The 12,151-nt window shown below is 55.1% G+C and overlaps 1 protein-coding gene across 1 annotated transcript in view; it reads left to right on the forward strand.

Moving 5' to 3' along the window:
* Nucleotides 1–3,139: 3,139 nt before the first annotated feature.
* CCM2 (cerebral cavernous malformation 2) overlaps nt 3,140–12,151 on the forward strand; it is an 11,309-nt gene continuing 2,297 nt past the window's right edge. The window contains exons 1-9 of the mRNA XM_010295966.1: nt 3,140–3,151; nt 5,401–5,574; nt 5,801–5,884; nt 6,086–6,269; nt 8,138–8,274; nt 9,400–9,535; nt 10,038–10,095; nt 10,889–11,027; nt 11,545–11,683. Coding sequence (XP_010294268.1) covers nt 3,140–3,151; nt 5,401–5,574; nt 5,801–5,884; nt 6,086–6,269; nt 8,138–8,274; nt 9,400–9,535; nt 10,038–10,095; nt 10,889–11,027; nt 11,545–11,683 — 1,063 coding nt within the window. The remainder of the gene's footprint in view (nt 3,152–5,400; nt 5,575–5,800; nt 5,885–6,085; nt 6,270–8,137; nt 8,275–9,399; nt 9,536–10,037; nt 10,096–10,888; nt 11,028–11,544; nt 11,684–12,151) is intronic.

Genomic DNA, 12,151 nt, shown 5'->3' on the forward strand with positions numbered 1-12,151 from the left:
ATGCTGGCCAGCGGAAACACTGGGTGGCCATTTGGAGTTCGATCTCCCTTAATCTCCATGCAGACGTGTCGGGGGAGAATTAGCTTTACACATTTCCATTTGAGATAATCCCTTGGAGTGGATTAAGAAGCTGTTAGGGAGAGGGATGCTCTTTCTCCTTTGTGTTCAGCTCAAAGGGTTGAAGATATTTAAAGGGGCTGTCCAAGACCTCATTGATTTTTTGAATGGATACGGCAGCTGAGCCCTGGGTGAAAGCAGCCCAAACTCCAGCGCCGGTGGCCGACAAGCACTACACTAGAACCGGCTCCGTCCCCCGTGTCGTGGCATTGCTCGGCAGCACGGAAGTGGGGCGACACCTTAATATGAGCCCTGTCCTCCTGCGTGCGCTCATGGTCCCAGAGGTGGCTTTTCCAGGATCTTCTGTAGCTTCTGAAACATGGGCGAAGGTCCTGGTCTGCTCCGTGGTCCGGCACTGCGTCGATCGGGGTTTAATTCCTGGCTCTGCCACGAACCACTGTGCCGGACGGCATTCAGCAGCAAACCCCCTCCCAGAAATTTTCGCAAAAGCCCTGATGCTCCAGTCAGAGTAAAGGCGATCTAGATGAAGGGCAAATCCTCCCTTTTCCCAGAAATGGCTTTCTTGGGAATTCTGAAGCCCAGTGAGAGCTGGGGACAGGATGCACTGCTGGCCGGGGGTTGCAGAGGGGCATGGGGTGGGTGAGCAAGCCCTGATGAGGTGGGGGGTTTTTTTGAAGTCTGTGCTGTGAGACGCTGGGGGCGTGCAGAGAGCTGCAAGCGCTTTGCTGGGGTATTAGTGAGGTTGCAAACTCCTTTGATTTAACTCCTCGCGTCCACAGTCACCTCGAGAGCTTTCGAGGGCAGGAGAGCATGGAGCTTCCTTCTTGAACAGCATCTTGAAGGTTTGAGGATAGGTTAGTACTGAGATTAGCACCGGTTTAACAACCCCGGCCCTTCCACAGAGGGCAGCCCACCCAGGGCTTTCCACAGAGCGGGACAGCAGCAGGTTCTGCTGCAGTGAGCAGTGCCGGCCCTTGCAGGGAGCTGCCTCGGCCATCATCGCACCTCAGCGGCGGCTGGTCTCCAGTGACAGAGGGGCAGATAGTTGCAGACAAGTCCTAATGTAGGTGGTGGGATTGGTGAACCCCCCGTTATGTGTTTTACTTGCTTTAGACAGGAGAAATGGCATCGGAGGGACATATCACCCCAACACAGATGCAAGCCTGGGGTGGTGAGGGGTTCTCTGGACCCTGCTGTGTCTCTGTCTCTCCTGACAGCTCATGGCTGTGTCCAGCCTAGGCTGGGGGGCTTAGCCCCAGTCTATTGCTGGCCTCACGGCTTTTCTCTGGAGGTTTGTCCTATTTCCACTGAATTTGCAGCCCCTGGAGCAGCAGCAGGCAGCTCAGCCAATGTGACCTCTTCCACACGGGCCATCAAATCCAAGGAAGGGCTGGCCATGGCCAGGAGTGTCCCTGGGCCCGGGGGTGGGTTTGGGGGGATGCTGTTGGGTTCCAATGTATGTGAACGTACATGGGGTGGGGTGGGCTGGGGTTCCCCAAAAAATCCAAGCCCAGCTGCTGTTCTTCACAGAGCCCCCTGCCTGATGTCGGTCTGGCCTCGCAGGCTAAACCCAGCCATGAGATGGTCTCTCTCAGTTACTCGAGTCTTAAATGCCTCATTAAGTAGATGAAATAACTGTTTTCCTCCTGAATTTTGGAGCCAGAGCAGCAGGAGCCCCTGAGGAGTGACCACCATGGCCATCCTCTGCCGGGGGCGGCAGCTCTCCACAAAATGCCAAGTCCTGGCTGGCGCAGGGTGTTCACATAACCCCTTCCCTTCCTCTTCGCCCGACTTCAAGACATAAATGCTTTTGAGACGCAAACGGTGGAGGGTGTGGGAATGGGCTCCCAGCAGCTGGGATGGTCTTTTTGGCTGAGCCTTGCTCCCCATCCCAGGGGCTTCTGCAGCAGATGCTCAAGTCGTTCTGCCACAGAATTTGTCTCCAGACAGGGACCAGGGAGACCCGCAGGGAGGTGGGCTGGGAAACCACCTTCAGGGATTGGGATCGTGAACAAGGACAGGGGGGAAAAAAGAAAACAAACTTATTTTATGGGTTTTAAGGAGAAATGGGATCCTTCTTTCCCCAGACCTACTAACTAGGCAGCGTGCCGGAGGGATTCGCTTCCATCCCAAGATGAGGATCTGCTCGGTGCAAGCGCCGGAGAGGCTGCGGGTGGCTGGCAGCCTGGCAGATCTTCAGGTGCTTCTTCTGCAGCCGACCTTGCCTCTGCTTAACGGGCGGATTTCATCAGGGAAATCGCCGCCTTCGCCTTTTTAATTTGATTCTCAGTCTGTGAAATTAGCAACTCGTTTTCATTAGACCTCTGAGCCTGACTCTTGGGCTCACATTTGAGCCCAGCAAGGCTCGCTTGAACACTTTGCGCTTTCCCAAAGTGCCTCCTGGGACACCTTGGCTCAGACGGGGAGCTCTTAACCTCATTTCCAAGCTTTCCTTTTCTAATGTGAGCGAGAAACATAAGGACTCAAAATAGGGGCCCTAAAAACCCTTTACAGCCTTTGGTCTCCATAGATGTTGTTGGACCTTGGAGAACAAAGTAGCTGTGAAACTCGGAGGAGAAACCAGGGTTAAGGACCCCTGTGGGCTGGGGGTATTTCCATCCTGGGTGCAGCCGGGTGCGAGTCCAGGATGTTGGGGGGTTTCCGGGGGGTTTCCAGGGGCTTAGGGGTGCAGGAGATGGGATAGCGTGGCTGGGAGCCAGGAATGGGATTGAGCTTTGCAAAACGGGCTTCTTCCCCTTCACCTCGCCTCACGCCCGGCCCCGTTGCTGCCAAACCTTACCGATTCTTCACCAACAGCTTTATTTTGTCGCTGTTGCTGCGTGTAACAGAAGGAAGCTGTGGTTATCGCACTTCCTGGCCGCGAGCTGGCAGGCGAATGAAAGCTCATGAGTTTGCTAGCCCTTCGGCAAGGGCCGTGAGCTTCGGAAGCCTCTGAGACAAGGGTAGCAGCTTCTCCCTCCCCCCGGAGGTGCTTTCGGTGAGCCACCAAAGGCTCTGCGCCGGCACGGTTTGGTTCTGCTCTCTGTAGCCGGGTACTTCGATGGAGAACGAGGTAGGTGCTGGTTTTAGATAGGCTCCCAGAAACGCAGAAGCTGTTGTTCCACGTTGCGTCATGCCGGGTGACGCCTCTGCCTGAGATTTGGGCTCCCCAAATCCTCCTTCAAGGAGAGCCTCTGGGTCTCCCATGGGGCTCGGGCATGTGGGGTGGTGGGGAATCCCTCTGCAGCATCTTCCCAGCCCTATGGAGGCTGCCTGCATCCTCGAAGGAAAAGCGAGAGCCTCTTCTGGTTTGCTCCGTGCGGATCGGGCTGGATCCAGCAGCCTTGGCACAGAGAGCTGAACCAAGCCGCAGCCGTCGGACCCCGGCTGGTGGAAGGGGACGTGTCCGGGGGACCATTGTACAGCCCTGACCCCGGCGGCAGACTGCCGCATCTCTCCGCTTTTGATTCCTAAAGGATACTGATGGAATGACATCTTTATGCAGCGGCAGCCAAGGTTTGGGGTTGGACACCCTGGTAGTCAGCGTGGCAGAGCCAGGGTCGAGCCCCATGCTCCGGTCTCAGCAAAGAGACCTGTTTTTTTCAGGATTTTCTTCTTTCTGGAGCCAGGAACGGTCTCCCAGCCCCTTGGCAGGAGCCAGCTGGGTAGCACAGCACAGGAGGATGCTCCGTTTCGGAGCAGGGATGCTGCCCCTAGAATCTGCGGTGTTTGTCAGTGCATGCCCTGCTGCTGTAAAGGCAGAGCTGTTTCACGAGGCCAGCATCACGTACCTGTGTTTTCTATCCCTTTTGTCCTATAAACTCACTCTATTTTTATCTCCCTGGTCCAAGGCATGTTTTTTCAGGGCCGGACTGTCCCCGACGTCCTTGTGGTGCCGGGCTCACTCTGGGATTTGGTGAATACTATTCAACCAGGAGCTTTTCCATCCCACTTTCCCATCCTAGTACAACAGTTTCAATTTATTTCAGTCTGGCTTTGATCTCTCTTATTCCTATAGATCTTTCACACTCGTCTACACTGAGAAAAGCAACGAGAGAGGCTGAAGCTGCCTGACGGGAGCAGGTCCCATGTGTGCACCTGAACCCGGCACATCAGCTTCTGCATGGGCAGGGACGCTGCTGGGAGTAGGTGACGTGGTGGTGGCACTCCCCCACCAAATGTAATGTCTTACAGCAAGGCTGAAGCGGTTTAGATGAAGGGTTTGCAGTTCTTGACGGTGGTTTCCAAGGCAAGGTCCTGCAGTGGACGGCGGCAAGAGACGGAGCTGAGTTTGCAGGGGGCTGCTGCTCTTTGAGGCTGCAAAGCACTCCACGCTTTTCTGAGCAGGAGCATATGGTTTATGTTTCATTAATTTCCCTTTCAAAGCATCATTTCTGCCTCTGCAGATCGTGCAGTCCTTTTTCTTGCCTGTGAGACTCAGGAAAGCCAAAGCGTAGTTGCCCTGAGGGGTGGGAAGCTGGTAAACTTGGAATTGGAGAAGTCCGTGCACGCTCCCGCTCGTTCAGCCATCGGGCAGGCTGGCATGGAGCTCGGCCAGGGCTCTGCCACGGGTCAGCTGTGCCACGACAGCCCCGGGGCCTGCAGCGTTCCCGGGCTGGCCGCCCCGCGCCGCGGTAGAAGGACGGTGGTGATGCTCCCTCTATAGCTGGGAGCCCGTGTGTGCACGCTGCTGCCAGCTGGGCTGGTGTTGGCTCCCAGTTTTTTACCAAACCCAGCACTGAGTGGTTCAGGAACCTCAAAAACCTGTTTTTCCCAGGGGAGGCCATCTCCTGGGTCACGTACTCCTGTTTGTGGGTCTCCCCTGGGACTTCGGGCAGGTTGGCAGCGTCTCTGCCTTTCCTGTTCACAGTCCTTCGTCGCCTGAAGTCGCTCCCTGCAAATGCTCGGGTGAATACAAAATTGCGCCGAGGTGAGGAGGAAGCCTGCTGGTTTTCTGCGTGGCCGTGACTCGCTCACTCTTACAGCTCTCAATCTGAATATTTATTTGTATTTTTTCTTAACTGAAAGGCGCACGGTGAATTTGGGAGAAAAAAGGGCCTGTTTTGGTAAAGGGCGCTTAGCAGTGTTCTTGCAGTATGTTGTGGGAAAGTGGTTTTCAGCAGAAGATCACATGCTCGTGGATTCGTAGCTCTAAACCCAGCCTGTCTGCGGGGTGGTTGGGGCTGGTAAAGCCAGGCTGTGACTGCGGACGTGTGGGCTGGAGGAGCACTGGGCAGCGGCTGCTGCCCGTTTGCCCCCATTTTGGTGCAGAAACTCCCTCTCTTACCCTTAACCCCGATGCTCCGCTGTTTCTCTCCGCAGCCTGGAATAGTGTCTCCTTTCAAACGAGTCTTCCTGAAGGGTGAAAAAGGTCGGGATAAAAAAGCCCAGGAGAAGGTTACGGAGAGACGGCCACTGCATACGGTGGTGGTGTCCCTGCCTGACCGCGTCGAACCAGACGTGCTGCTGAATGACTACATCGAGAAAGAAGTGAAGGTAACGCGTGCCTGGCTGGGGCTCGTATAGAACTATATATAGCTATACAGCGTTAGGATAACTTAAAGGCATGAGAGATCTTCCATACACAGGTGTATTTAGCAGCTTCTCAGCAGGGGCTTGGGCACCAGCCCTTTGCACTGTCTTGATGGTGTCTTTCTTGCAGCAGCTGGCATGTTCAAGGCCATGCTTGTGCTGTGGTAACAGTTTGGTTCTCTTTTTCCAGTATTTAGGTCAACTCACATCCATCCCAGGGTACCTGAATCCCTCCAGCCGCACGGAAATCCTGCATTTGATCGATAATGCAAAGGTGAGCGCTCAGCCTGTTGATATGACCCGCTCCGTGTAGTCTCCAACATGCAGCATGGAAAAATAAAAGGCTTGTGTTGGTTCCTTGGGGCTGGGTGCTGGTCTGACTCATGTCCTCCACCCCATGGGAGGGAAGCCCCTTACCTGATTGTTACCAAAAGGAAAACAGCTCAGCAAATCAATGGAAATACATTTATTTTAGAGAGCACACCAGCTCCCGGGGCAGCTGACCCAAGAACACGATGCTGTCATTAGTCTCTCTGCCTACAACATCAAGCTGGTGTGGAGGGATGGAGAAGATCTCATCCTCAGGGTCCCCATCCATGACATTGCCTCCGTTTCCTACATCCGAGATGACTCCGCTCACTTGGTCGTGCTGAAAACAGGTAAGTTGTGGCCACCACGGGCAAGCTGTAGCCTTGTGTTTTGGGGTTCCCGTGTGTTTTGGGGCTGAGCCCCACAGCAAGCCAGTGTTACCCTCGTGTAGGATGGCAGCCAGCCTGACCAGAAACAGGACAAAGGCGATGCTGGGTGAGAACAAACCAAAATAATCAGTGTCCTTCACAGACTCACAGAACGGTTTGGGTGGGAAGTGACCTGTAAAGACCACCTAGTCCAACCCCTGCCATGGGCAGGGACATCTTCAACCAGAGCAGGTTGCTCAGAGCCCCGTCCAACCTGATCTGCGGTGTTCCCAGGGATGGGGCATCCACCACCTCTCTGGGCAACCTGGGCCAGGGTTTTGCCACCCTCATGGGGAAAAATTTCTTCCTTCTATCTAGTCTCCTGCCTTGAATTGTTTCAGTCTGTCTTTTCCTAGGGGGGTGGAGGAAGGACTGGGTTTACACGTGTTCCCCCAGCGGTGCTGTGAATCACAGAAGAGTGAGCACACTGGGGGAGATGAAAGATGTTGGGTTGTGGCTGGAGATGAACTGCAGGCTCACATACAGCTTAGAAATTCCTCCTGTAGCCTGTCCTTCAGCAACTGCCAAGTCCCGAATGAGAGCTGTAATTTACTGCCTCTTAAAAAAATTTGGGACCTTAAAGCGGAGTAGTTTGTTCTGCATTGCCTGTCCTGCTCCAGTCTGTGGGGTCCTTTGTGGATGTCAGCAAGGAGAGGAGGTAGAAGCAGCTCCTCCAGACTGGTCCCCATGTGTGTCGGACCTGCCCCGCTCTTTGCAGCCCTTGTGCTGGGAGGACTTCATCGCGGCGCTGGATGTCTAACTGCCCATGTTGAATAACCAGGGTGACCCCCATCACTTCTGACATACCTCACTTCTTGTAATAACCAGGGAGGGCCTTGCTGGGAGTCCCCAGCAGCTCTGCCTGTGTCAAACCTGCGTGGTTTTAGGGCTGGAGTGTTTGGGGAAAGCTGAGCTACTTAGAGGATGTAATGAGAGAGAGACTTATCAGATTATAAACCCCATGACAGCAAAGGACAGCCTATAGGATAAATAAGTGACTTAGAAGGCTGTAATTCTGCTGATGGATTTCTGATGCTGGCTAAGCCATGGAAATGAAGTCAATGATTTACAGAGTTGTCAGAAACCAGCTCTAAATTATAGGCTTTTCATTCAAAGATTTTCATAGGATCATAGAACCTTTAAGAACATCGAGTCCAGCCATCACCCCAGCACTGCCCAGCCCACCACTGACCATGTCCCTCAGCACCGCGTCTACACGGCTTTTAAATCCCCCCAGGGCTGGGACTCAGCCCCTTCTCCAGGCAGCCTGTGCCAGGGCTTGACAACCCTTTGGGTGAAGACATTTCCCCCAACACCCAATCTAACCCTCCCCCGGCACAACTTGAGGCCGTTTCCTCTCGTCCTGTCGCTGGTTCCTTGGGAGAAGAGACCAACCCCCACCTCACCACAACCCCCTTTCAGGCAGTTGCAGAGAGCGATGAGGGCTCCCCTCAGCCTCCTCTTCTCCAGGCTGAACACCCCCAGTTCCCTCGGCCGCTCCCCATCAGACTTGTGCTCCAGACCCCTCCCCAGCTCCGTCGCCCTTCTCTGGATGCATATTGCCCTTCTCTGGGCTTTGGCCCTGTGCAGTGTTCCGGTGGAGTTCCTGGGCTCCCAAGAGCGCCCACCTCGAGGGCATTTTCTCCTGGCTGCGGGATCCCCTGCCCTCCTGCTTCAGGGGCTTTGCTCTCCCCACGGGCAGCCTGCTGGGAGGGCAGCTTGCCGTGTGAGGACTCCTTGCTGTTGTCTCCCTGCCTCGACCTTTCCCTCACGACTTCTCTCTTTCTCAGCTCAGGACCCCGGGATCTCCCCAAGCCAGAGTCTCTGTGCCGAGAGCTCCAAAGCCCTTACTTCAGGCTCGCTGTCTGAGAGCGGGGTGGTTCCTGTTGAAGCTTGTTGCTTGGTGGTCCTGGCTACGGAGAACAAAGTAAGACTCAAAACACTTGATTAAAACTGTCCCACATTGGGGTTGCCTCCAGAGTCACTCTCTGATTGTGACGACGCTGGGACTAGGATTGCTGGGAGGTTTTCTGGCCCTTAGACCCAGGTGGCCACAACCTCTCAGGTTGATGGTGGAGACCCCGGAACCCCAGGGCGGCCTCATTTTGCTCTTGCCAAGCATCCCCTCCATTACGTGACCAGATGCTTACCTGGCCGTACGTTGTGTGACACACATAGGCCCAGTTTTAAGACTGCAGGGTGTGGGTTGGGCTTTGCTGGCGTACAAGGTGGTACCTGGAGGAGGAAACCTGGTCCCTGCTCCAGCCCTGGGACCTGATGAGAACTCGAGAGGGTATCTGAAGATGGTTTTCCCTCGGTGGTGGTGCCTGCTGCCCAGAGCTTTCTCCAGCAGCAGGAAATCTGTGAAGACAGCTGAATGTCTCCCACAAGAGGATTTTACTAGCCAGGGCATTTTCCTGATGCTGACCTGGACATTTGTTTCATCTGGTGTCTGGATCCAGAGATTCTGATCTCGGCCTGTGTGCTCCCACTTCTACAGCAGGAACCCTTTGCCTTTGGAGTGGAGTTTTGCTCATCTTGTTTCCAGCTCTAACGCTCTCTGGGGTGCCTGCACCTGTTTGGGATGTAGGTTACGTAGCCAGAGGCCCAGGGGGCTGAACTGAGGAGTAGGACAGAGCATCGACACGAAATCTGGGTGCTATTTCATAGCTCTGACTTGACAGCTGAGCACTCGATCTCCTATCGCCCGGGTCTGGCTGGCTGAAGGGAGCTGGGATGCTTCTCTGGCAGTATGGGAGGATGACGAGGGGTGATACATCTCAGAAGTTTGTCTCCTCTAGCACTGCTCAGGGGACAGCAGGAGGGAGCTGAGGAGATTAGAGGTTTGTCACCTCCAGCCCTGGAGACCCTGGAGGTCAGGCAGTGTCCTGGATCTTGGATGAGTGGGTTCCCTCTCCTCGCTGGGAGGACAACACCCTTACAAATATAGCACACCACTGTCCCGTGTGGTGTGCCTGCCGTAGGGAGCCAAAGAGAAAGGCCACCACAGTACCTTCTGCCTTCCAGCAGCCCTCCTTTGCTCCCTCCCCAGGTGACTGCCGAGGAGCTGTGCTCACTTCTCAGCCAAGTCTTCCAGATTGTTTACACTGAGTCCACGATAGACTTCTTGGACAGAGCAATATTTGATGGGGCGTCCACGCCGACGCGGCACATGTCCTTACACAGCGGTAAGTCTGTGCTCTCCCCTTTTGCCTCCATCTTACCCAGCTCGTCTGAGGGTATCTCCCCATCTTCACCAACGTCCATCAGCTCTCTTCTGCCACCATCGGAGGTCAGAGCGAGCCTGGTGGCTTCCCTCCTGCGGGTACTGGGGAAAAAAAACCCTCCTCTGCTTCAATTGCCTGTGAGTTGGAAGGGCACGAGGGCTTCCTCCTGCGTGCAGATGTTTCCCCAGCTGGGCTGTGGGACATCAGCCATCATCCTTGTCCCTGTTCTCTGTTCACGGTGGATGGAAGGGCTTAATAAAACAGTGCTTGGTCCCTCCGCGGTTCTGCGTCTCTGCTGGGTCTGTACCCAGTCCTGGCACCGCCCCGCTCGGCCCCGGCCCCGCTGTCTCACCGTCCAGCCGAGACGGCCGAGTTGGAAGTCAGTGTGCGTGTAAGTCATGGATTGGGAAAAGCACCGAATTTCTGCCTCTTCGACTCCATGTCTCGAATGTTTTCCTTGCAGACGACTCTTCTACAAAAGTGGATGTTAAGGAATCTTACGAAACGGAAGCAAGCACTTTGTAAGTTGTGTGGTACGCTGAGCTCGCTGGGCACTCGGGCTTATTAGTGCAGCCTCGCTGCCAGGTTTAAAGCCCCCGAAGCAGGAACCGCTGCGGTCTGCACATTGAAAAGCTTCTGCTCAGTCTGGCTGAAACATTGGACGGTGTTTTTACTGTCCGCATGTGGAGCCGTGGTCCCTGCCGCCGCAGCATCCGTGGCTGGATTGTTCTGCTGCTGCGGTTTGCCAGAGAAGGTCACGTACACAGTGTATGTGCAGTCCCCTGCGTCAGCAAAGCGGGGACGCGACGCTCGCCTGGCTGCTTTGCCTTGGTGAAATCCAGCTGGAGTTGGGAGAAACGTTTTCCCCCAAAGCCCTTTGTTTTGGAAAAGTTTTTCCCTCCTGAATCGGTGACTGCTGAAAACATTGGCAGCGTTTGTGGGCTGAAAACCTGACACACAAACCAGTTGTTTAAAATTGACTGATGCTATTTGAGAATTTCATGTTTAATGCCAGAACAAGGTGGCTTGAGACTTTTTCCCTCGCTGTTCCAAAATGAGAAAGCAGTTGGAGGGGGTAGCACATAGGGCTTCATTTTCAGCAGGTCACCAAACCAATGTAGTTCAAGTCCTCCGTGCCGTGGGAGCCTTCGGACGCTCCCGGGCGCGGAAGGCTGCCAGCTTTGTTGCAGAGAGAGCGTGTCTCCACGTGCCTCTCCGCAATTCCAGGCTCTCCCATGCCGTGACCTCCAGCGACAGAGATGTAAGAAGGTGTCCGAGGAGCTCTGGAGGACTCACGGCCTGTTTGCATTTCAGTTCCTTTCCAGAAACTTTGGATGCAGGTGACAACTCCCCCTCTTCCTTCTCCACGCAACAGTCTCCACACATTAAGACAGTCAGCGAGAGCGAGCTGAGCACCACGGCGACAGAGCTGCTCCAGGACTATATGATGACGGTAAGGGTGCCCTTGGGTTGCAGGACGGTGGGGTGGAGGAGTTTTCTTCCCTTTAGGATGTCGGAGTGCTCTTGGGATTTGGGATTGTCACCTTGGTGTGTAGAACATGAGCCCACGCTGGTGTCGAAATATCTCCTCTTCCTCCTTTTCACGCAGATTGTGCTCAGAGGCCACGAGAGCCCACGTTCAGGTCACATCCTTCTCCTGCAGGAGCATCCCTGCCCCCTTGTCCCCTCTTACTGCGCTGGGGCATGTCACGCCATCCACGGCGCGCCAGGTCCCTCGCTTCACGAGTCACGGCCCTGCATACACTCACAGCTTGTCCCCGTTTGAAAGCTGCCAGCTCAGTTCTGGGTCGCACCAGCCTGGCCCGCTTTTCCATCGGGATGAGCTGGTTCATTACCGCAGCTCTTATCAAATAGCAATAAATCCAGTAAATGCCATTCCCAGGCTTCCCATCATCTCTTCTTCCTAAAAAAAAAAAAAGCAACATTTGTGGTGCGCATCTCTTCCGCAGCTCCGAACGAAACTCTCTTCCCAAGAGATCCAGCAGTTCGCCATGCTCCTCCACGAGTATCGCAACGGGGCTTCGATCCACGAATTCTGCATCAACTTGAAGCAGCTCTACGGGGACAGCAGAAAGTTCCTGCTCTTAGGTGGGTGTCAGCTGCCAGGGATTCATCGTGGGTGACCGACCGGAGGGTGGGAGCCGGCGTCGGTCTGCTCCCGAGCCCCGGTGACGTGCCTGGTACCGATCGGTGACGCATGGGCTGTCCACCTGGGCAGCCTGACGGGATGCGAGGGGCTGAAGGCATGGGCGGCACAAAGATTCCTTGGGGTGTCACCAAGCAAGGAGCAACGTCTCAATCCCTCTCTCCTTCAGAGATACCTCTTTCCTGAGGGCAGCTGGATCCATCTAGCTCAGGCGCCTGTCTCAGAGGCTTGAGTCATCCCTCGAGATGCTCCCCTCTCCCTCCTGACTGCTGGGGGAGCCTGGGTACCTCCTCCAGCCCAGGCACCCGGCTTTTCCGTGCCTCCTGGTAGCAAGAGAGGGCTCTGGTCCCTTGGTCCAGGCTGTTCTGGTGTGGGCTGTGCTGTTTATCCGGGCGTATTGAAGCTGTGTT

The sequence above is a fragment of the Phaethon lepturus genome, unplaced genomic scaffold (assembly GCF_000687285.1).
Source record: "Phaethon lepturus isolate BGI_N335 unplaced genomic scaffold, ASM68728v1 scaffold27231, whole genome shotgun sequence".
Taxonomy (NCBI): domain Eukaryota; kingdom Metazoa; phylum Chordata; class Aves; order Phaethontiformes; family Phaethontidae; genus Phaethon; species Phaethon lepturus.